The 20,599-nt window shown below is 34.3% G+C and overlaps 2 protein-coding genes across 2 annotated transcripts; one reads left to right on the top strand and one right to left on the bottom strand.

Annotated features, from left to right (window-relative positions):
• Nucleotides 1-7,199: 7,199 nt before the first annotated feature.
• Nucleotides 7,200-9,153, top strand: LOC131616460 (GDSL esterase/lipase 1-like). Its single transcript, XM_058887792.1, has 5 exons — nucleotides 7,200-7,502; nucleotides 7,640-7,761; nucleotides 7,965-8,195; nucleotides 8,287-8,545; nucleotides 8,721-9,153. Exons 1-5 carry the CDS (start codon nucleotides 7,235-7,237, stop codon nucleotides 8,954-8,956), a joined length of 1,116 nt encoding a protein of 371 aa, XP_058743775.1. The 5' UTR covers nucleotides 7,200-7,234; the 3' UTR covers nucleotides 8,957-9,153.
• Nucleotides 9,154-10,524: 1,371 nt separating this feature from the next.
• On the bottom strand, nucleotides 10,525-11,798 carry LOC131616461 (large ribosomal subunit protein mL43-like). Its single transcript, XM_058887793.1, has 3 exons — nucleotides 11,587-11,798; nucleotides 11,134-11,240; nucleotides 10,525-11,050 (listed from the first exon to the last, which is right to left on the bottom strand). The coding sequence occupies exons 1-3, from the start codon at nucleotides 11,664-11,666 to the stop codon at nucleotides 10,878-10,880; spliced, it is 360 nt and encodes a 119-aa protein (XP_058743776.1). The 5' UTR covers nucleotides 11,667-11,798; the 3' UTR covers nucleotides 10,525-10,877.
• Between the last annotated feature and the right edge of the window lie 8,801 nt (nucleotides 11,799-20,599).

Here is a 20,599-nt window from a genome sequence, read left to right as displayed (position 1 = left end):
CATAAACTACCCCACTCCCATCGTTCCAAAGAATATTTAAATATCAGCCTTCACTCGATAATCATGGTTATGTCGATTCCCGTGATCAATTATCTCTTCCTCGACGGGTTCTTCTTCTACAGAACTGGAATTTTCAGCAACAACACGATTGTTTCCACCCCGCAGAACCCTAATTAGTTTCCTTCTCCTGTTACTTTGTTGGTTCCCAGATTTATTAATGGTGTTCACCCGAGTTGTTAAAATTGTCATTTATTATGTCAAAGCAGTTAGGGTCGTGGTAAAAGTCGCAGTTATTCCCTCAAGGTCTTCTTTAGTCAATGGTTGTTCTCTCATGACTAATCATATTACGAAAAGAAACAGGAAAAAATCTGCTTTGATGCCACCTGATGCAGTCGGAATCACGAAGGATTAGTAAGCGTCAAGCCTAGAGCAAAAACACAAGTTTGCATGCGACAAACCTGTCAAATAAAGTTTTGGAATTCACCAAAAGAGAGAATACTTAAACTTTATTAAGATCAAATATAACATTGACGGCCACACCCAAAGGTGTTTAAATACATAAAAAAAAACTTTAATTAGCTTTTAATTCAAAATAAAAATAAAACAGAAAAAGAAACTCTAATGGACTTTTAATCGAAAACTGAAATAAAATAAAAAGAATTGTGGAAAATATTAAAATGTTGTATTCGGTTCTGAAACAAACTTGGATGGCTTAAAAGGCTCATATATCGGACACCAACCTACACAAGTTCCGCCAAAGCTTTCCGATGCACAAATTTTTCCTTGATACGCACAGAAAGTCTTTCTACATCGATTACCTTGGCTAATAACATTAAATTTCTCGCTAAAAAACAGCTTTGTAAATATTCTCTATTGGGTACTCATGTTCAAAGGTGGATTCGAATACACAATTTGCCTCAAAGGTATGGCAAAGACTAGGGGTGTTCATTGGTTTGGGTAAATCTAAATCAAACCGGGATTCGAACCAACCCATAGTGTTTGGGTTAAACATTTTTTCAGTTTGGGCAAGAATTGAACCAAACCAATCAAATCCAATAACAATTGGTTCGGGTATCAGATTTTTAATTTTCCACCCGCAAATCCAACTCAAATCAACCATAATTAATTATCATAACAATTACTACAAAGCATTCAACTTCAAGAAGAAAAAATTGAAATGTCGTATGCGGACAAGTTATTATATTTTAATTTGCTATTAGAAAATTGTTATTGTATTGTGGTAAATGAGCATAGAGCTATGAAACACATTCATCATCATACTACCACTAGTGACTAATTATATATTCAAAAGTTTTTACGTTAAATATTTTTCTTGTGAGATATTTTTAAATCTATTAGAAAAAATTATTAGATTAATATTTACGATTAAACACTATTAATATTATATATTTTTATATTATCTTAAAAAAATAATTTACATCAATAAGTTATTATTTTCAAATATTTTATATTTTTATCTACCCGATCAATCTTAACCCAAACGAACTCATTGTTGCTTGGTTTGATTCGGTTTGGATTTTATCATAAAAATTTATAAATCCAATCCAACCAATTCATATGATTTTAATCGGTTGGATATCAAGTTCTCTCAAAACCGAATTAAACCGGCCCATAAACACCCCTAACAAAGACACTATAAAAGTATAAATGTTCCCTATTGCCTCAAAGGTAAAAACAACTTATTTTTTTCATCATAAATAATCTATTGAATCTTAATTTCTAAGATAAATAGTCTATTGAATTTGATATCTAGTGTAATATACAAACTTTTTTTGTTAAGCATTTGAGTAGTGATTAGATCAGTTTATGAAAATTCTAAAATATGTTTAGGCTTTTTTTTAAAAGAATAATGTAAAACTATTTTAGTTTTAATATAAACAATCATAAATATCCTAGTTAACAATAACTTCAACACCTTTAATCATGATGAGGTCTCAGCCAACAGAATGAGGCACAGCAAAGCATTTCACAGTTTAAAATAATTTATAATCACTATCTCTGTCAATAAGATTCATTTTTAGTTTCATTATCATCCATGTCATTTTCTTTCTTTTCTCTTGATTTTTTTTTCCTTTTATCCTGTTTCGTTTAAATATTTTTTAAACTAATGCATTTTGGAAAATTTTGTCTTTAAAAATTGAAAGTAACAATGTTGTCGATTCATATTATATTTTTGAACACTCCATTAACTAAAGAAAATAACAAGGATAATTAAGAAACTCTTTTTGAATTAATCAATTTTAGTTGTACAAAGAGAGTCGAGTTTGAATTTTGAACTCGCCTAATCGATTAGGTCATAAATTTAATCGATTATTTAGTGCATTTTCAGCCTTCTTGATTCTTTTGGACCTTGGATTGAAACTTGGCATTGACATACTACTTTTTACACCTTTTTATTCATCATGTTTGCACCCATTCCTTTGAAGAAGGCTAGAAATTTATACATTTTCTTAGAAATTCATCATCTTCTTTTTCTTCAAAAGATGAGCAAATATAAAGCCCCTTATCTTGAAGGTTAATTAGAGTTTTTCTATTATTTCACCTTTAATAAGTGTGCTACGTTAAACATCAAATAATCTTGATGAAACTTCTCTCTTTCGAAAAAATGATAAAATAATGTCATAGATTCTTCTCTGTGAATTGTTTGATACCAGAGTTGATAATAAACAATGAGATAGATGAATCTATTACAGATTCATCATCTCAACCTACTAAGAGGTTAATAAACCATCACATATCACAAGTGTTGAGACCATCCTCAACGAAAAGCTTTGATCATGTCTCTTGATATACACCATCAGCAAATATTTTTGGATCACAAGCATGAAGCGCCATCTGACACATATTATATATTCAAAGATATATTAGTTGCTTTGCGCAACTTCATTTAATATGCAATAAGACTTCATTTAAAGCTACAAAGTATTCCTGCAAAACAAATTATGTTTTCATCTTTGGTACCTAATTTTCTTGGGTCCTGGTGCGTTAGGAGTTCTAAGAGGTCTAGGATTACTACCCTTAGAATTTCTTAGCTTATCAAAACAAAATGGCTCCAAGTGACTAAATTTATCACAATAAGAGCATTTGTAAACAAGGCGATTCACTTTCTTCCTATTAAACCATTTACTATGTGATCTACCATATTTAAATTCTAGTCTAGTTTTATTCAAGGAACGCCTTTAATTTGATAGAGACAAATTTAGGTTTTCTTTTCCCTTAATAAGTTTACTTATGGTTTCATGCAGGTCTTTCACTTTATTTTTTATCGAGACACTAGTCTCACAATTACTAATTTGGCTTCTAATATTAATCATTTCATATTTTAGTGTTTCATTACTCTTTTCTAAAAACTTAAGATAGTCTTTAAGATCTAAGTTATGCTTCTTAATATTGTTATTTTCTTCGATTAACTTAGCACCTAATTTAAATAGTTGCTTATATGATAACTTTGTTACCTCACAATCATCTTCTTTGTGAGAAGCTTTCAAGAAAATTTCACCTTCTTCATTGGAGGAAGATTCTTCGAAGATTCTACCAAAGGTTGATTCTTCAATGTTGTTTGTTGAGACTTCTTTCTCATTTCTTATTTAAAATATTATACTGGATGAAGCTTCTTCTTCTATATATTCTCTTATTGATGAGGTTCCTCCATTGGACATTAAGTCTTTTGAGGATCCCTCAACTGCCGAGATTATTCTTTCAAATGAATCTATTAGAGTTAATGAAGTTGCTAAATATTCTTCTAGACTTGAGCTCATCACTTCATCCTTTAATAGTTGAATCAACTAATTCACTTTCTCGATGATTTCGTCCTTCTTAAATTTTTTTTCTTTAAATTGTAAACATTTTCATCTCTCGATTTAAGGGTTGGACCAGGTTTCTGATTCTAATTATTAATTATTTGATATTTGTTACCGACGCAGGTTATAACATAGTAAAGTTAGAAAAAAATTGTGAAAGAAGCATTCTTCTTCGCCTTGTGTGTTCATTCCCTTTTCTTCAATAATTGAAGATACTACATATATTGTTTCAAGAGTGTCCCGCATTTCTTTGGCGGAATTACCCTTAAGTACATAAAGAAATTAATTTTCATTTAAACACATAACTAAAAAGTTTTTAGTTTTGAAATCAATTTTGAATTTTCTCTTTTCTTCTTTGGTCCATAGAAAATCAGGTTTATCTACTAATTTACCATTAATGTAGTGAGTAGGGATAAATAGATTGTTGATTATTCTTTCTCATAATTTAACATCAAAACTTTGAATGGACATCTTAAATTTAGCTTTATGTAATTCAAATCTATCACCCTCAAATGGTGGGTGGGTGTTTAGGAAAGTCCTCTTGTTAAAAATAGTGTTGGAAGTCATATTCCTCCTGAGACGATTAGTCTTTTTATGCATGTTCAATGTGCTCGTGTATTGGTGTCTATGGGTTTCGATCACTTTCATCATACGCCTTAGGCATTTTAGACAACTACCCGAGTTTGTGTCGTGGGGCTTCGACCCTTCCGATCGTACCCCAGGCTCACCTCTACCTTTCATGATAAGAAAGGAAAAACAATTTAGTGAGAAATGTATTCTTTACTTTAATAGTTCCATTAAATTATACAAGTCATGTATTTTTTTTCAAATAAAAGTGAGTTCAAAATATAACATAGCCACGTGGCAAGGCCACCGCTTATTAATCTTTGAGATATGCGTTACCTGTTTTCCTTCGAGTTAGTCACTTTTGTTCATCAACTTGGATCACGGTGCTTTCATGGCTGGAGGATCAATGGCCATAGCCTTGAGTTGCTTAATCAACGAGGCCCTATTGATTTCCATATTTGTGGTCTCGCCTTCCTTGTGATTGTGTTGTAAATCCTGATAAATCCTGTTAGCTCATGTCAGATCAGTGTTGATGGTGATTGCCTCATTATAGATGTTATGGTACTTCAACTTCAAATAAACTGTGGAAGCTACTGCGTCTAACGTTGTTGCAAAGGTTCGGCGTAGAATACAATTATAAACGCTTCGACATGAGTTGACCAAGAATTGGATATCAATGGTTCTAGTATTTTGTCATTCCCCTAGGGTAACCATCGGCTCGATGTACCCCTAAGGACGATTCACTATTGCATTAAAGGATTGCAAGTCAGGCCCCTCATACGGCAATAACTTATGTTTCTTCAATCCCATTTTTTCAAAAAGGTCAACGACTCAGCGTACATGATAGTGCATGAGCTATTGCTATCAATCAGAACTCGAGATACATCAAAATTGGCTATTGTCACTATTATCACCAAATGAAATATCATGTTCACGACTCCACCTACTTCATCGTTATTTCAGAGTCCGAGGATTAGTCTTTTCGGATCGGAAGATGAGGTGTTTTTCTTATTTATCGTGCCTTTGGATGGATGGATCGACTTGGGGGATCCTTTGATTATAGAGGCAATGTATTGACGATTTCTTTTATGTTCTTCACTATCTTCGTTACATGTCTATATACCCTTTCCTGCAGCCACGACTTCAACTGTCTTTTTAGGAGACTTTCTTTCTTTGGGATTCCTCTCTATGCCTCTTACCATCTTCTATGTATTCAGATTGTTGTCCCTTCTTGATAAGCCTTTTGATCGCATCCTTAAGTTGAATGCAATCGTTAGTATTAAGTTCGTGACTTTTGTGGAACTGGAAATATTTTGATCGGTTAATTTAGGCGGATTCTTTTATCGCATATGGGTTCCTTATCCATGGTTCATTAAATTATGTGTTGGGCACTTCGCCGAAATCTTTTTCTAACACTTGACCGAATCCAATCCATGGCTTCCTCCATTAGCCAATAATTTCTCCTCATAATTCTCATAAGATTGTGCCCTACTCAAAAGATCTTTCAAGTTAGGGGCTTCTTTGCGCCCCAATTTTTCTCAGAATGTGTTGTTAGGTCTTAGTCCTTTCTCAAAAATCCAACACTTAAAGCTTTCATTTGTTCATCTGACGAGCACTGCTACCTTGAACAAGTCGATGTACGCCCGTAGATTTTCCTTTTTTCATTGAGTTACTCCACTAAGGGCGACCATAGTTTTCAGTTGCCTTTTCCTAGCACTAAAGCAAGCAGTAAATTTTTTTACAGAACTCAGACCACGAATCTATGCTCTCGCTAGGGAGGGATTTAAACCAAGCTCGAGCAGACTCGGTCAAAGTGAGTGTGAAGAGTTTGAGGGATTTTTCTAGGGATCTTGGAATCCTGTTGTCTAGGATACGAGCATGTAAGGATTCTTTTTCCTCAATTGAGTTGAAGTAGTCTCCTGCTTCCTTTCCCTTCTCTTCAAAACTATTTTTTTTAAGATTAATTTACAAAATATTTTTTATAAAATGCATGTAGTTTAATCAAAGTTTCCAAAACACCAATAAAAATGCATGTAAGTTATAGATTTTTGTCGAACATTTTGAAAATGTATGTAAAAATTGCATGGTTTTTGTAAAAAAAATGCGACAAACATCTTAAATATTCTATAAAAATTCAAAATACTAATGTAAAAAAAGGAAAAATCCAATAGAAGACTCGAAAAATCAAGTAAATCACACATGTATTGTTAAAATTATGAAAATTGACAAATGATATGAATTTTTTTTCTCTTTTTTAGTCTACGAAATTTTTTGGTGAGTGCTAGGTAAAATTTTGGAAGTGTGAGGCCAAATTCCCAATGCTTTGCCTTCAATTATAAAATTATAAATTATATTGGGTTTGAGTTAAGAAATGTCAGGGGATTAGTAATAAAGGAGGGTTTAAATAGAAATATAGCTCAATACAAAATAGTATACCACAATACATAATCATTTAGTTTTTTAAAAAACTTCAAAAATAGACTTATAAAATATAATTTTATAGAAACTAACACAATTATAAAGAAATTAGACTAGTAATTTTTTTTCTAGTTACAAGCCTCCTTTTTTTGACCGTGCCATATAACAATCCAACTTGAATTTGTTTTGTTGAATAGTCTAATTCTAATTTAACTTCTTTGTCATTAGAACGTCATTTTAAAGAAATTACTTAATATAACTTCAATAAAATCACTCTATTCCCTCGTAAAATCCAACATGCAGCGTAAGCAATTTTGACCTACCAACCAAAAACCAGTCAAATTTATAATATACACTTGTATATAAATGACACCTAACAGAGTGAAGCATAAGTATAAGATTGATTAATCAAGTTTCAATTTGCAATTATGGGGGGTTTAATGTATTTGTTTGTGCTGTATTTAGGTATTATAATCCAAATAAGTCACTGTTTTAGCAATAGCATGATCATGACATGCTTGCCCAAGAAACATGGTGCACTATTCATATTTGGAGATTCTCTATTTGATAATGGAAACAACAATTACATCAATACTACCACAGATTATCAAGCTAATTATCCTCCTTATGGACAAACTATCTTCAAGTATCCTTCCGGCAGGTTTTCCGATGGACGCATGATACCGGATATTGTTGGTACTATTTGTTTTAAAGCATATATTTATTTTGTTGTGCTAGTATAGACTCATATTACCCTCTAAACTCGAATGAAAGTTGATTTGTAAACGCCTTTTGAATCTTGATGCTTGCTCTAACTTTGATGAGTCCTGCAGCTGAATATGCCGGGTTGCCTTTGCTTCCACCATATTTGCATCCGGGTCACCCTGAATATATCTATGGAGTTAATTTTGCATCAGGGGGATCTGGTGCGCTCTCACAAACAGCTCAAGGAAGTGTAAGCTCATCCTTAAATACATTAGTTATTGTTTTGTTAAGTCAACTCAAATGATAGTTGTGCAGGATCATTAGATACAGTGACGCAGATTTGAACCCACGACATCTCACTTATTCTATTCACTAGTCTATTTGACTCAACAACATAAAATTCATTGGCTATTATTTTAACTATATGTTAAATTTATTGTTGTTAACATATAGGTGATAGACTTGAAGACACAGATGAGTTATTTAAGAAAGGTAAAGAAATCATTCAGGGAGAAACTTGGACATGAAAAGACAGAGGAGTTGATGTTCAAATCTGTGTACTTGTTTAGTGTTGGAAGCAATGATTATGGTAGTCTTCTTGATCCAAACTCAGGTGTTCTTCTACCTGTTGATCATCAACAATTTGTTGATATTGTCATTGGAAACCTCACAGATGTCATCAAAGTAGGTCAAGCTTTATTAAATAATTTTTTAATATGATTAAATATCCTAGTTTTATAAGATATTAAATACTAATTTTATGATTTTTTTTTAGGAAATTTATGACCTAGGTGGAAGGAAATTTGGGTTGCTTAATGTAGGCCCTATAGGATGCTCTCCAAGCATAAGAATCTTGGTAAAGAATGGAAGAAAAGATGAATGCTTAGAAGAAATTTCAGCAGTAGCAAGACTACACAATAAGAAGCTCACAAAAATGGTTCAGAAGCTAGAGAATCAGTTAGAGGGATTCAAATACTCAATCAATGATTTCTACAGTGCACTTTCTCAAGTGTTGGAATATCCTTCAAAATATGGTATTCACTCGTGCAAACTAATAATTTATTATGTGTTCCATTAAGCCAGCTCTGATGGTAGTTCAGCTCTGATGGTAGTTCTGCAGAGACATCGGGCGCAGGTTGTGATTTTTATTTGCAAGCATGTATATTGGAATCATTGCTAATTTATGTTTGATTGTTTTTTTTTGAAAAGGTTTCAAAGAAGCAAGTAGAGCATGTTGTGGAAGTGGCCCTTATAGAGGAGAAGACAGTTGTGGAGGGAACAAAGGAATAAAAGAATATGAGTTATGTGAAAATGTGAATGAACATGTGTTCTTTGACTCTCATCATCCTACAGATAAAGCTAATCAGCATTTTGCCAAATTGATTTGGAATGGAAATGGAAATGTCACATGGCCTTACAATCTAAAACAACTATTTGAAATTTGAGTTGTACCAAAACAAAACAATGTTTTCTTGTTTTGATTAGAGAGTAATATTGTTTTAATGGGTTATTGCTTTAATGCTTTGTTTTCCTTTCATCTGTTTTCTCTCTTTGCTTTTGCTTCTGCTTTGAATTTCATTACTAAGGAAATAGAGTCTGTTCCTCAGGTACTGCTAAATTTTAAATATCTGCACATATAGTACTTTACAATTATGCTATCTTTTTTTTAATCAACTTCATAAATATATAAAATAAAAGTAGTAGTGCAGAAAATTGGGTTACATAGGACTTAACTCAATGAAACCAAAATACAGTGCAACCATAAATACAATCCAAAAGAAAAGTACAATTAAAAAACAGATCAAAATACAGTGATAACACACATCATGCGCACAATCCATTTAATCCGCGCACGAGAATGAAACCAAATTGCAAAAAATGTGATGTTCGAACTGACTAGCACTAAACCCAAGTTTTAAAAATGGTTAATGAACTTGACTTCAACACAGCAACAATACCATTAGCCAACAACTTACAATGGTTGATGAACTTGACCGTCAACATGGTGACAATACCATTAGCCAACAACTTACAGACGAGTTGCAGCAGGCAATCCAACCAATTCAGCCCAATCAAACCGAGGCACAAATATGAGGATGAAGAACTCATCACACAAAACAGCACCAAACAAGGTGATACGATCGGTTTCAAAAACAAAACAATAGTCCATTAATGGCAAACCGAAAAACAACTGTGGGTTGAGAAACACAAACAACACAAATCTGAAAAAGGCACAAATCCACAACTTGGAAAAGCAACCAAAATGCATATCGAACGCATATTCAACATTGTATGAGAGAAGAACGACAAATCCAACAACCATGTGCCGGAGGAGCTGATCTGAGAGAAGAACAACCACCCAAAGATCAGAGAATGTGAAGATCGGATAATGAATCTGACCGCCAACACGGAAGCAGAACCACTTACCAACAGCTCACTCTAAAATCAAAAGCAAGCAATAACGGTCATTTCGATCCTAATTTCGAGCCTAACAGTCCAAAGCCAATCAAGATGAGAGACTCGGATAATCATCAACCTGCTACCACAACAATCCCGGATGGGTTAGAAGGTGGTCGCACCACCTCACCATGTCTCTACGTAGTTACAGTAGCGTTTGAATATGGAAAGGATGGAGGAAAAAGAAAGGGAGCGACAGTGGAAAACGAGAGAGACGAGAGCTCTAGGTTTTGCTTTCAGATGGATCACCTTTTTTTCGGTATATCTCAATTATGCTATCTAAAGTAACTTCCTAAATTATAATTTGATGTCTCATCTTATCACTTATCAAGAATACAAATACAAACTACATTTAAAAAGACAGAAATTAGGCAGCAGCCAAACCCAAAAATCAGCAATCAAAATGAAAATAGTGAAGTTTTTTTGGCCCCCAAACCCAATACACTGGGTAATCAAAATAGACCAATCTTAAAACACAATTGATTGAAAGTTTGAACAATGCTGTATGCTGATTTTCTTTTGCGGCTAGAGTATAGGATGATTATTTCACAAGATAGAAAGAGTAAGAAAGCAGAAGAATTTCAAAACTCAGATGAATTTGATAGATATTATTACAAACTAACAATGTAAACAAGTTCAGCTCCTTAGCCATAATAAAGTTGATAGTTGTTCAATAAGACACTTAAAAGGCTAATAAGATATGACGTTTAACTAGCCGAAGGTTTTACACCAAACCAACAACGAAAAATGTATCTGATCTGAACAACTGAAATCTTGGCAATTGCACTAGACAGCATGAGAGCTTATCTTAATCAGTTCACAAATATTCGAGAAATTGGCCAAAGAAAAAGGATTGACTGACTTAGCACTACTAAGGGTAGCTTTCTCATGCACCAGGTTTTATTCATCCTATAATTTCAAAGCAGTTGACCATGTACCTTGGACACTAGGGTGTTTGGTTACATGCCTTGTCCTCAGTTTTATAACTTTCCTTCCCAGTGCATTCCTCAGCCTGGTAGCATGCAGAAGTATCTCTTCAGGGTCCATATTCTTCACACACACCACTCGATCATTATGGTTCTCTGTTTAGCACAAGAGAATCATTGGTTACAGTTACCAAAACAAAACTTACTGACAAAGTTACGAGTGAGTCCGGGAAACTTACTGTAAAAAGCCTTTAGATGTGGATGCTGACCACGAATCATTTCAGTGGCCACCTCTAACTGAGGATTTGACTCCTTAAACGCTGGCATATGCGACTCCATAAATGCCCTATCGAATATTTAAAACTAAAAGTAAGAATTCCATGTACAATACAAATGCAATAAGAAGATGCATTCTGATTATCAAAACTTTGTTAAAATGTAGAAACTAAAAAATTAACTGTAATTCATGTTGAATTTGTTCTAACTGTAATGCAGAAACCTAATACTTATACATGAACATGATTTGAGATTGGGCATAAATCAAAAATTGAATAAAAGCAAGAAAAAATTAATCATTTTTCTAATAATTCCATAAATCGAAAAGAAAAAAAAAAAACTTGATGGTTTGTGAAAGCATAAATCGATGAAATGGAAAATTGAACAAGGTAAAGTGATTGTTGTTGTATATATACCTTATACCTTTGCTACTTCCACCCCAATCGCTGTAGCTAACAACAAGCTTCTTCAGTTGCCAAACTCCTCGCAGAGCCATTTGATCCTGCGGCGGTTGTGGGGCGGATGACGGTGGACTGAGACGGAGGCTCTGTGTGCTGTGCCGTGTTTAGGGTTCTAATCTATCAGCGTGCGTTTCAGTGAATAAGTGGTGAATTTTTCCTTATTTTTTAATCAAAATAGTTTTAATTTTAAAATGAGAAAATAGAATGGGAATGAATTTTAGATTTAAAATGAAAAAACAAAAAATGCACAATAAATCTTATTTATTATTACCATTTACCACAACTTCATCATCTCTATTAAAAAGAAATTAAGTTTAAAATTAATTTAAAATTTACTTCTAAAATAATGACACGTATATATTTTTGTATTTCTTCTTCAAATTTTTTCGTACTAAATAGCACGGTTCATTTTTAAAATTCGGATGTAACACTGTGATTTGATAGTTATTTTACTAAAGGGTGTAAAATTGTATATCCATTAAACTCTTTTAAATTTTAGTTATATCAACTTCGATTAAACTTTTGTTAATTCAAACCAGTAATTGAGCTCGAGTGATAAACGAACCCTTGCTAAAGAATAAAAATTTGGAGAATACTGAATTCGATTCTTAGTGGAAATAATATTTAGTCAATGCCATGACTATTCGGCACGACAAAATTTAGCCAATATTTTAATCTCTCATAACAAACTTTGGATTAATAAGAACAAGAGAGCATAAATAAAACTTTTTGTGAGATATTGGATCGAACTCTAGTATGGTCGAAGGGTAGCTTCTTGGTTCGACAGGATTAAGCATGAAGTCGAAGGTTGTTCACATGCTTGTGTCGAAGATGCTAGGGTTGTTAGCATGTTAAATTAGGTTTTAGTGTTTAAGCCCTAATTTGTTAAGTTAGCTTGTTTATTAAGTTGGCTTGTGTAATGGGCCTTGTGGAAAAAAGCCCATTAGTTAGTATGTTAGGTTTTATTATAAATAGCATACTAGTCTCTCATCATTGAAAAGCTGCAAATCCTAATTTGGGGTGAGAGGAGTTATTTGTTATTCTTGTAAACTTGTAATATTGTTTTAAGAGAAAGTAAAAGAATAGCAGTTATAACCAATCTTGTGTTTCTCTTCTTCCTTGTCCTTTATTCATCCCTTATTTTATACTTTGTTCGTGGCATTGAATTCACAACAAATTGGTGCGGTGAGCGTGGAGAAGATGCCTTCAACAAAGTATGAGATTGAAAAGTTCACCGGAGTGAATGATTTCGGTCTGTGGCGCTTGAAGATGAAATCCCTACTGGTTTAGCAGGGTTGTTTGGAAGCGTTGAAGGGAGAGGCAGCCATGAATGCAGAATTGACGGCAGCGGAGAAGACGAATATGATCGAGAAAGCACACAGCGCAATTTTGTTGAGCCTTGGTGATAAGGTTCTCCGGCAGGTATCAAAGGAGACGACGGCATCAGGTTTATGGGTGAAACTTGAAAGTTTGTATATGACCAAATCGCTGGTAAATCGACTCTACCTGAAGCAAGCTTTGTATTCATTCAAGATGATTGAAGACAAAGTGTTGGCTGAGCAATTGGATATGTTCAACAAGCTGATTCTTGATCTTGAAAATATTGATGTGAAGATCGATGATGAAGATCAAGCGTTGTTACTATTGTGTTCTTTGCCTCGATCACATGCTCACTTCAAAGAAACTCTCCTGTATGGAAGAGAGTCCCTGACCTTTGAAGAAGTTCAATCAGCCCTGTATTCTAAGGACTTGAACGAACGAAAGGAGCATAAACCTTCGACTGTTGGCGAAGGTTTGGCCGTTAAAGGAAAAATCTTACGAAAGGATGGTAAGTTTGACAAGAAGAAGGGCAAAAGCCAATCGAAGTCTTACAGTGGCGAAGCATCTGGCATTCGATGCTATCATTGTAAGAAGGAGGGTCACACAAGAAAGGTGTGCCCTGAACGCTTGAAAGATCATGGAGGTAAGGATAATGGCAATGCAGCCATTGTTCAAGATGATTTCGAATCATCTGATGTTCTTGTGGTTTCAAGCAGTGACTCGAGAAGAGAGTGGATTATGGATTCAGGTTGCACTTGGCACATGACTCCAAACAAAGACTTGTTCGAGGAATTATGTGATCAAGATGGTGGATCAGTATTGTTGGGAAACAACAAGGCTTGCAAGATTGCAGGTGTTGGATCTATGAGGTTCAAATTCCATGATGAGTCAATAAGGTTGTTGACTGAAGTCAGATATGTTCCTGATTTGAAGAGAAATCTACTTTCTCTTGGTGAATTCGACAAGAAAGGATATGTTTTCCAAGGAGAGAAAAATATCCTAAGAGTCATGAAGGGTTCGAAGGAAGTTTTGAGAGGCGTGAAGAAACAAGGCTTGTATACCTTTGAGGCTGAATTTGTAAGTGGTTCGACAAATGTTGCATCCACGAAACCTTTGTCGAAGACAGAAATCTGGCACATGAGATTGGGCCATGTCAGTGAAAGGGGTCTAGTCAAATTACGAAAACAAAATCTGCTTGGTGGAGACAAAGTCGAAAAGCTGAAGTTTTATGAACCCTGTGTACTTGGAAAATCTTGCAGAGTGAAGTTCAACAAAGGCAAACAAAGAACACATGGATCCCTTGATTACATCCATGTTGATCTTTAGGGGCCTGCAAGGTGTCCATCACATTCAGGAGCAAGGTATTTTATATCCATAGTAGATGATTATTCCAGAAAATTATGGGTATTCATCTAGAAGACTAAGGATGAAACTTTTGAGAATTTCGAAAGTTGGAAGACTCTGGTTGAAAATCAGACTGGCAGAAAGGTCAAGAGGTTGAGAACCGACAATGGCCTTGAATTTTGCAATGAGGCATTCGACAGTTTTTGTGCTGCCTCTGGTATTGCAAGGCACAAAACTACTGCAGGTACTCCACAGCAAAATGGTTTGGCTGAAAGGTTTAATCGAACTATTTTGGAGAGAGTCAGATGCATGTTGACTAGTGCTGGACTAAAGAAGGTGTTCTGAGCTGAGGCTGTTTCGACAGCAACATATCTGATAAACAGATGTCCTTCGACAGCGTTAGATATGAAGACACCTGAAGAAGTTTGGTCGGGACATCCACCAGATCTCGACAAACTGAGAGTATTTGGCTGCGTAGCCTATGCTCACATTAGGCAAGACAAGGTCGAACCTAGAGCTCTAAAATGCATGTTCATGGGATACCCTGAAGGAGTCAAAGCTTATAGGCTATGGTTCCTAGAGCCAGGTCATATGAGGTGTATCACTAGTCGAGATGTAGTTTTCAATGAATCTGAAATGGCTTTTAAGAAAATTGATGATGTTGGTCGAAGTACAGAAACATCTGACGAAGAGCTGGAACAGGTAGAGATTCCTGTTGAGGTGGAGCATGTTGATGCTGAATTGCATATCCCTGATGAAGTCAAAGAAGAAGCAGAAGATGTTGAGGAAGTTGAGGAAACTGACGATGACTAGCTATTGTCGAGAGATAGGTCGAGAAGAGTCATCAAGGCACCTCAGAGACTTGGGTATGCAGATCTTATAGCTTATGCCTTAATCTCTGCAAGTGAGGTTCTAGACGAAGAACCTAGAGACTACAAGGAAGTTATGAGGAGTCGAAATAAGACTGAATGGTGAAAGTCATGGATGATGAGATGAAATCTCTTCATGATAATCATACTTGGGAACTGATCAAGAAACCTGCTGGGGCAAGGTTAGTCAGCTGTAAATGGATTTTCAAAGTTAAGGAAGGAATTGAAGGAGTGACGTCGAAAAGATACAAGGCAAGGTTAGTTGCAAGGGGTTTCACTCAGAAAGAAGGTGTCGACTTCAATGATGTGTTTTCTCCTGTTGTGAAGCATAGGTCCATTCTAATGTTGCTTGCCATGGTGGCACAGTTCGATCTTGAACTGGAACAGATGGATGTGAAAACTGCGTTCTTGTATGGTGATCTAGATGAAACGATCCTAATGAGGCAACCTGAAGGGTATGTCGAAAAGGGGAAGGAAGATTGTGTGTGCAAGTTAAAGAGATCTTTGTATGGGCTGAAACAATCTCCTCGACAGTGGAATAGGAGATTCGACAAGTTCATGGCACGCATAAGTTTCATTAGAAGTCAGTTCGACCATTGCGTTTACTTCAGATTTCGACCTGGTAATTCATTTGTTATTTTGTTGCTTTATGTGGATGATATTCTCATAGCAAGCAATAATGTTGAAGATGTGACGAGGGTGAAGGCTGAACTCAATAAGGAGTTCGATGTGAAGGATCTGGGAGCTGCTTCCAGGATTCTTGGAATTGACATTCGAAGAGATAGAAAGAAGTCGAAGTTATGCTTATCTCAAGAGGCATATCTACGGAAGATTCTCGAAAAGTTTGGTATGTCGAATTCGAAGCCAGTTGTGACTCCAACAAACCCTCAATTCAAGCTGAGTATTGATCAGTATCCCAGTACTGATGTCGAAAGAGCCTATATGAATAGCATCCCATATGCTAATATAGTTGGTTCTTTGATGTATGCTATGGTTTGTACTAGACCCGACATAGCATATGCAGTAAGTCTTGTAAGCAGGTACATGGTGAACCCTGGAAAGGCTCACTGGCAAGCATTAAAGTGGATTTTAAGGTACATAAATGGGTCTCTGAATAGAGTCCTAATTTATGGTGGAGCCTTGGGTGAAGATAGTAAAGCAGTAATAGAAGGATATGTCGACTCTGATTATGCAGGTTGTATGGATTCCAGAAAATCTATTTCTGGATATGTTTTCACTATGTTTGGCACTGCAATTAGTTGGAAAGCAACACTTCAGAAGGTTGTTGCTCTATCAACCACTGAAGCGGAGTATATTGCCCTAATTGTAGCTGTGAAAGAAGCATTGTGGCTTGAAGGTTTTGCGAAGGAGCTGAAACTTCAAAGTCGAGGTATCACTGTTAAATGTGATAGTCAAAGTGCAATACACCTGTCGAAGAATTCAGCCTATCATGAGAGAACTAAGCACATTGATGTGAGGCTGCATTTCGTCAGAGGAGTAATCGAGCGTGGAGAAGTCCAAGTGCTGAAGGTTTCGACTGAAGACAATGCTGCTGATATGATCACCAAGACATTGCCGAGTTGCAAGTTTTTCCACTGTATGCAGTTGATAAAGCTGCACGAAGAAAGCTAGTTTGTTTCCTTGATGTTGTAGAGTTAGATCCAAGGTGGAGATTTGTGAGATATTGGATCGAACTCTAGTATGGTCGAAGGGTAGCTTCTTGGTTCGACAGGATTAAGCATGAAGTCGAAGGTTGTTCACATGCTTGTGTCGAAGATGCTAGGGTTGTTAGCATGTTAAATTAGGTTTTAGTGTTTAAACCCTAATTTGTTAAGTTAGCTTGTTTATTAAGTTGGCTTGTGTAATGGGCCTTGTGGAAAAAAACTTATTAGTTAGTATGTTAGGTTTTATTATAAATAGCATACTAGTCTCTCATCATTGAAACGCTGCAAATCCTAATTTGGGGTGAGAGGGGTTATTTGTTATTTTTGTAAACTTGTAATCTTGTTTTAAGAGAAAGTAAAAGAATAGCAGTTATAACCAATCTTGTGTTTCTCTTCTTCCTTGTCCTTTATTCATCCCTTATTTTATACTTTGTTCGTGGCATTGAATTCACAACACTTTTGGTAATTCTAGTAAATATGAAACGGTAGGATGTTATCATAAACCACAAACCATAGGTTTATAGCCATTTTTTTTTAATTGAAAAAGAAAGAAAGATAGGTCAGCCTTGCAAGCGTGGTTGTTATAAACTTGCAAGCATCATCGGAACAAGATGAGGAAAAGCAACATTATTCAGAGCACGTGAAAACTTTTACACTTTACATAAATTGCGGGCTATGTCTCTTCAATTATTTGCACAACAGTTTCTATCAGCGTCTATATATAATTTTAATTCAGTGTATTAATTAAACTTAAATAAGGTAAAAGACTCTATCCCCAACTCTATGGGGGTAATGCAGCAAAGTCTATCAAAGCAGAAGGAATTGTGAGATCAATTAGCACAAGAGGTAGTAAGTTGATATCACTAAATACAACAAATAAACAACCAAGCACATAACAGGAACAAATCAACAAAAAGCTATATAATTAGTAAAAAAAAAGTTTAATATACATTTAATAAACCTTTCAGAAACACACAACAATATATATATATATATATATATATATATATATATATATATATATATATATATATATATATATATATATATATATATATATATATATAAAAAGAGACATATGGTAGATCTTAACCCTCAAAAACATTAATCATCAGTAGAAAAACATAATTCTTTAGGAGAAGTATCTAGAACACTCCACGACATGAATAAAATTTAAGACTCTCAAAATGCTAATAACTAAGACACAAATTCTCAAAACAAGTAGAAAAAATGTAAAACTTGATATTATTTCTAAGTTAAAAATTATTATTTTTCTTCCACATCCTTTATATTATTAATTGATAAATCTGAAAAAATAATACCATTTAGTGTATTCAAATAAATTAAAGAATATAATGTGAAATCATAGTCACCTCATGGATATATGAGAAGTCGACTTTACGAACTCCTTATACATCAAATAAGAAATTCTTGTAGGATCCACAATAAACTCATACTTAAATAAAATCTCTTTGGCAAAGCGGAAGATTTTGGTGGATCCGTTACTTTTATTGTGTCCGCTATGTGGGTTAGAGGAGGAAAATGTGGAGCATCTATTCGTCTTGTGTCCGGTGTCTTGTCTTTGGTGGAAAAAGTTTTGTGATTGACTTCGGATTGATGGAGCAAGCTTTTCGGGTAATCTTTTTAACCGTCTTTGCTCTTTAGAGTCTATTTGTAGAATTAAATTTAAGATGACTAGTAGATGGCTTTTTGGGCTAGCGTTTTGTTGGGGGGTTTGGAATTGTAGAAGTGAGATTACTTTTAATAATGTCTTGTTGCATAATTTTGATGCGTTTGGGATGATGAAAGTAGTAGCGTGGGAACGGTTTTTATGTTCTTATAATTCTAGAGAATCCATTCAATGGGTGGGAATGGTTTTTATGTTCTTGTAATCGTGGGTTAACACCCCTTATGCTTTTTTATTATACCTTCTTTGATTATAAAAAAAAAAAAAAAAAAAAACTCTTTGCTAAGAATCTTATTTTACAAAAGATATCAAGAAAAACTACTACTTTAAAAAGGGTTTAACTAATTCAAATGAGACGATCGAAAATCCTCAACCTAAAAAGACGGAGATATAGAAATAATAAACTTTAATTGAACATAAGAAATTGAGGTCATCCAAAATACTATATTCTATAGCATGACGCCACCATCTTTTTCTATAGAGAGTCGTCTCATAGATAATAGAGCAAAGATCGAAAACCAAGTCATATTCAATAACTAATATATGAAAAAACTCATAAACTAAATTTAGTTGGTGATAAATTACTATTATTTTCTAATAGGGTTTGATGACAAATTATAATAAACAAACAAAAATATTTAAATACAAAAGGTAACAAGTAGAGAGTATGTTAATGTCTTATCAATTACTCCCTCGGTCTTATTTTAAATATTGTATTTAAGATTTTTGCATATTTTAATTTAATAATTAATTTATTGATTTAAATGACAAAATATATCACATTTATTAAAATATTTTTCTAATAAAAATAATTATTTAAATAATCAAATAAATTAAAATACATTTTTAAGAAAAATAAATATTGCACTATACTATCCTATAAGGGAATAAATAATTTTGTTTTGCTTTTTGGGATTTAGGAAAACAAATAATTGTTAAAGAAAATAGTGAGAGAGAGAGAGAAAAACACTTATTATAGAACAGGAAAATATATCATTTTTAATAAAATATTGAAAATGATATTGTAATTAAGAGGTTATACTATATTCTTTAAATATTATAGATATTTAATCGCAAAAAATCATGGTTGGAGATTAAAAGAAATTATAAAATGATAAAGATTATACATAAATAATTTATTTAACAACAAACAAAATAAGAATAGATTATTCTCTCTCCCTTATGTATAGATTAGGGGTGGACAACCGGTTGGGTCGGTCCGGTTTCGGACCCAGAACCCCAATCCGGCCTAACCCTCGGTTCAAACTTGCAGATCCAATTTCGTCCGGTTCAACAATCGGTTAATTCAGATTCGGTTTTTTTCGGAATCGGTTTATTAACTCGGTTTTTTCGGATTTGACCCATTTGAAAATGAGTCTAATTTTTTCTAAACATTAGCCAGTTTTAGATACTTCTGTAAGCTTCCACAACAACATTAGTGTCATCCATGGAGTAAAAATAAAATATCAAAGAGTGAAGAATGATTTTTAGTTACTATTACCTTATCAATTTTCTTGTGTTGTTTTTCTAAGATTTGAGGGTTAGTGTTTAAATTTCAAAACTAAGTGGTCTTCAAGTTTGAAACGGAGAGAGAGAGAAACGAAGTGGTGAAGGAAACAAGCAAAAATGAGGGTGATATATCACAGATTTATATGAATAATAGAACTCTAAGTGATGACCACAATGGAAGCAAGGAAAAAGAAAAAAAAGGACAGAGATGAGGGAAGAAGAGTAGGGCGGCCGGTTCACAGTAGAAGAGATAAGTTACATCGTATGTTTCTGTCGGCACAAACCCTATTTCTACTGCCTAATAATAATACATAAATAAATATATTAAAAGATTGGTCGGGCCGGATTCCGATGGACCTCAAATTAGTATCCAAATCCGACCGCTTCAACCCACTGTAACCCATTTTTGCATTCCAATTCAAACCGTTTTTAAATCCAAACCGAACCGCTTTATCCAACCACTAACGGATCGGACGGTTTTGTTCGGACGGTGGAATTTTGTCCACCCCTAGTATAGATAGGTGTATTTTGATCCCTTTTCTTTGACTTAGAGTTTATTTTTCTCTCGTGCCTTT

The sequence above is a fragment of the Vicia villosa genome, linkage group LG7 (genome assembly GCF_029867415.1).
Source record: "Vicia villosa cultivar HV-30 ecotype Madison, WI linkage group LG7, Vvil1.0, whole genome shotgun sequence".
In the NCBI taxonomy this organism is placed as follows: Eukaryota; Viridiplantae; Streptophyta; class Magnoliopsida; order Fabales; family Fabaceae; genus Vicia; species Vicia villosa.
Note: the sequence above shows the minus strand (reverse complement) of the source record. Positions and strands in the feature narration are given on the sequence as shown.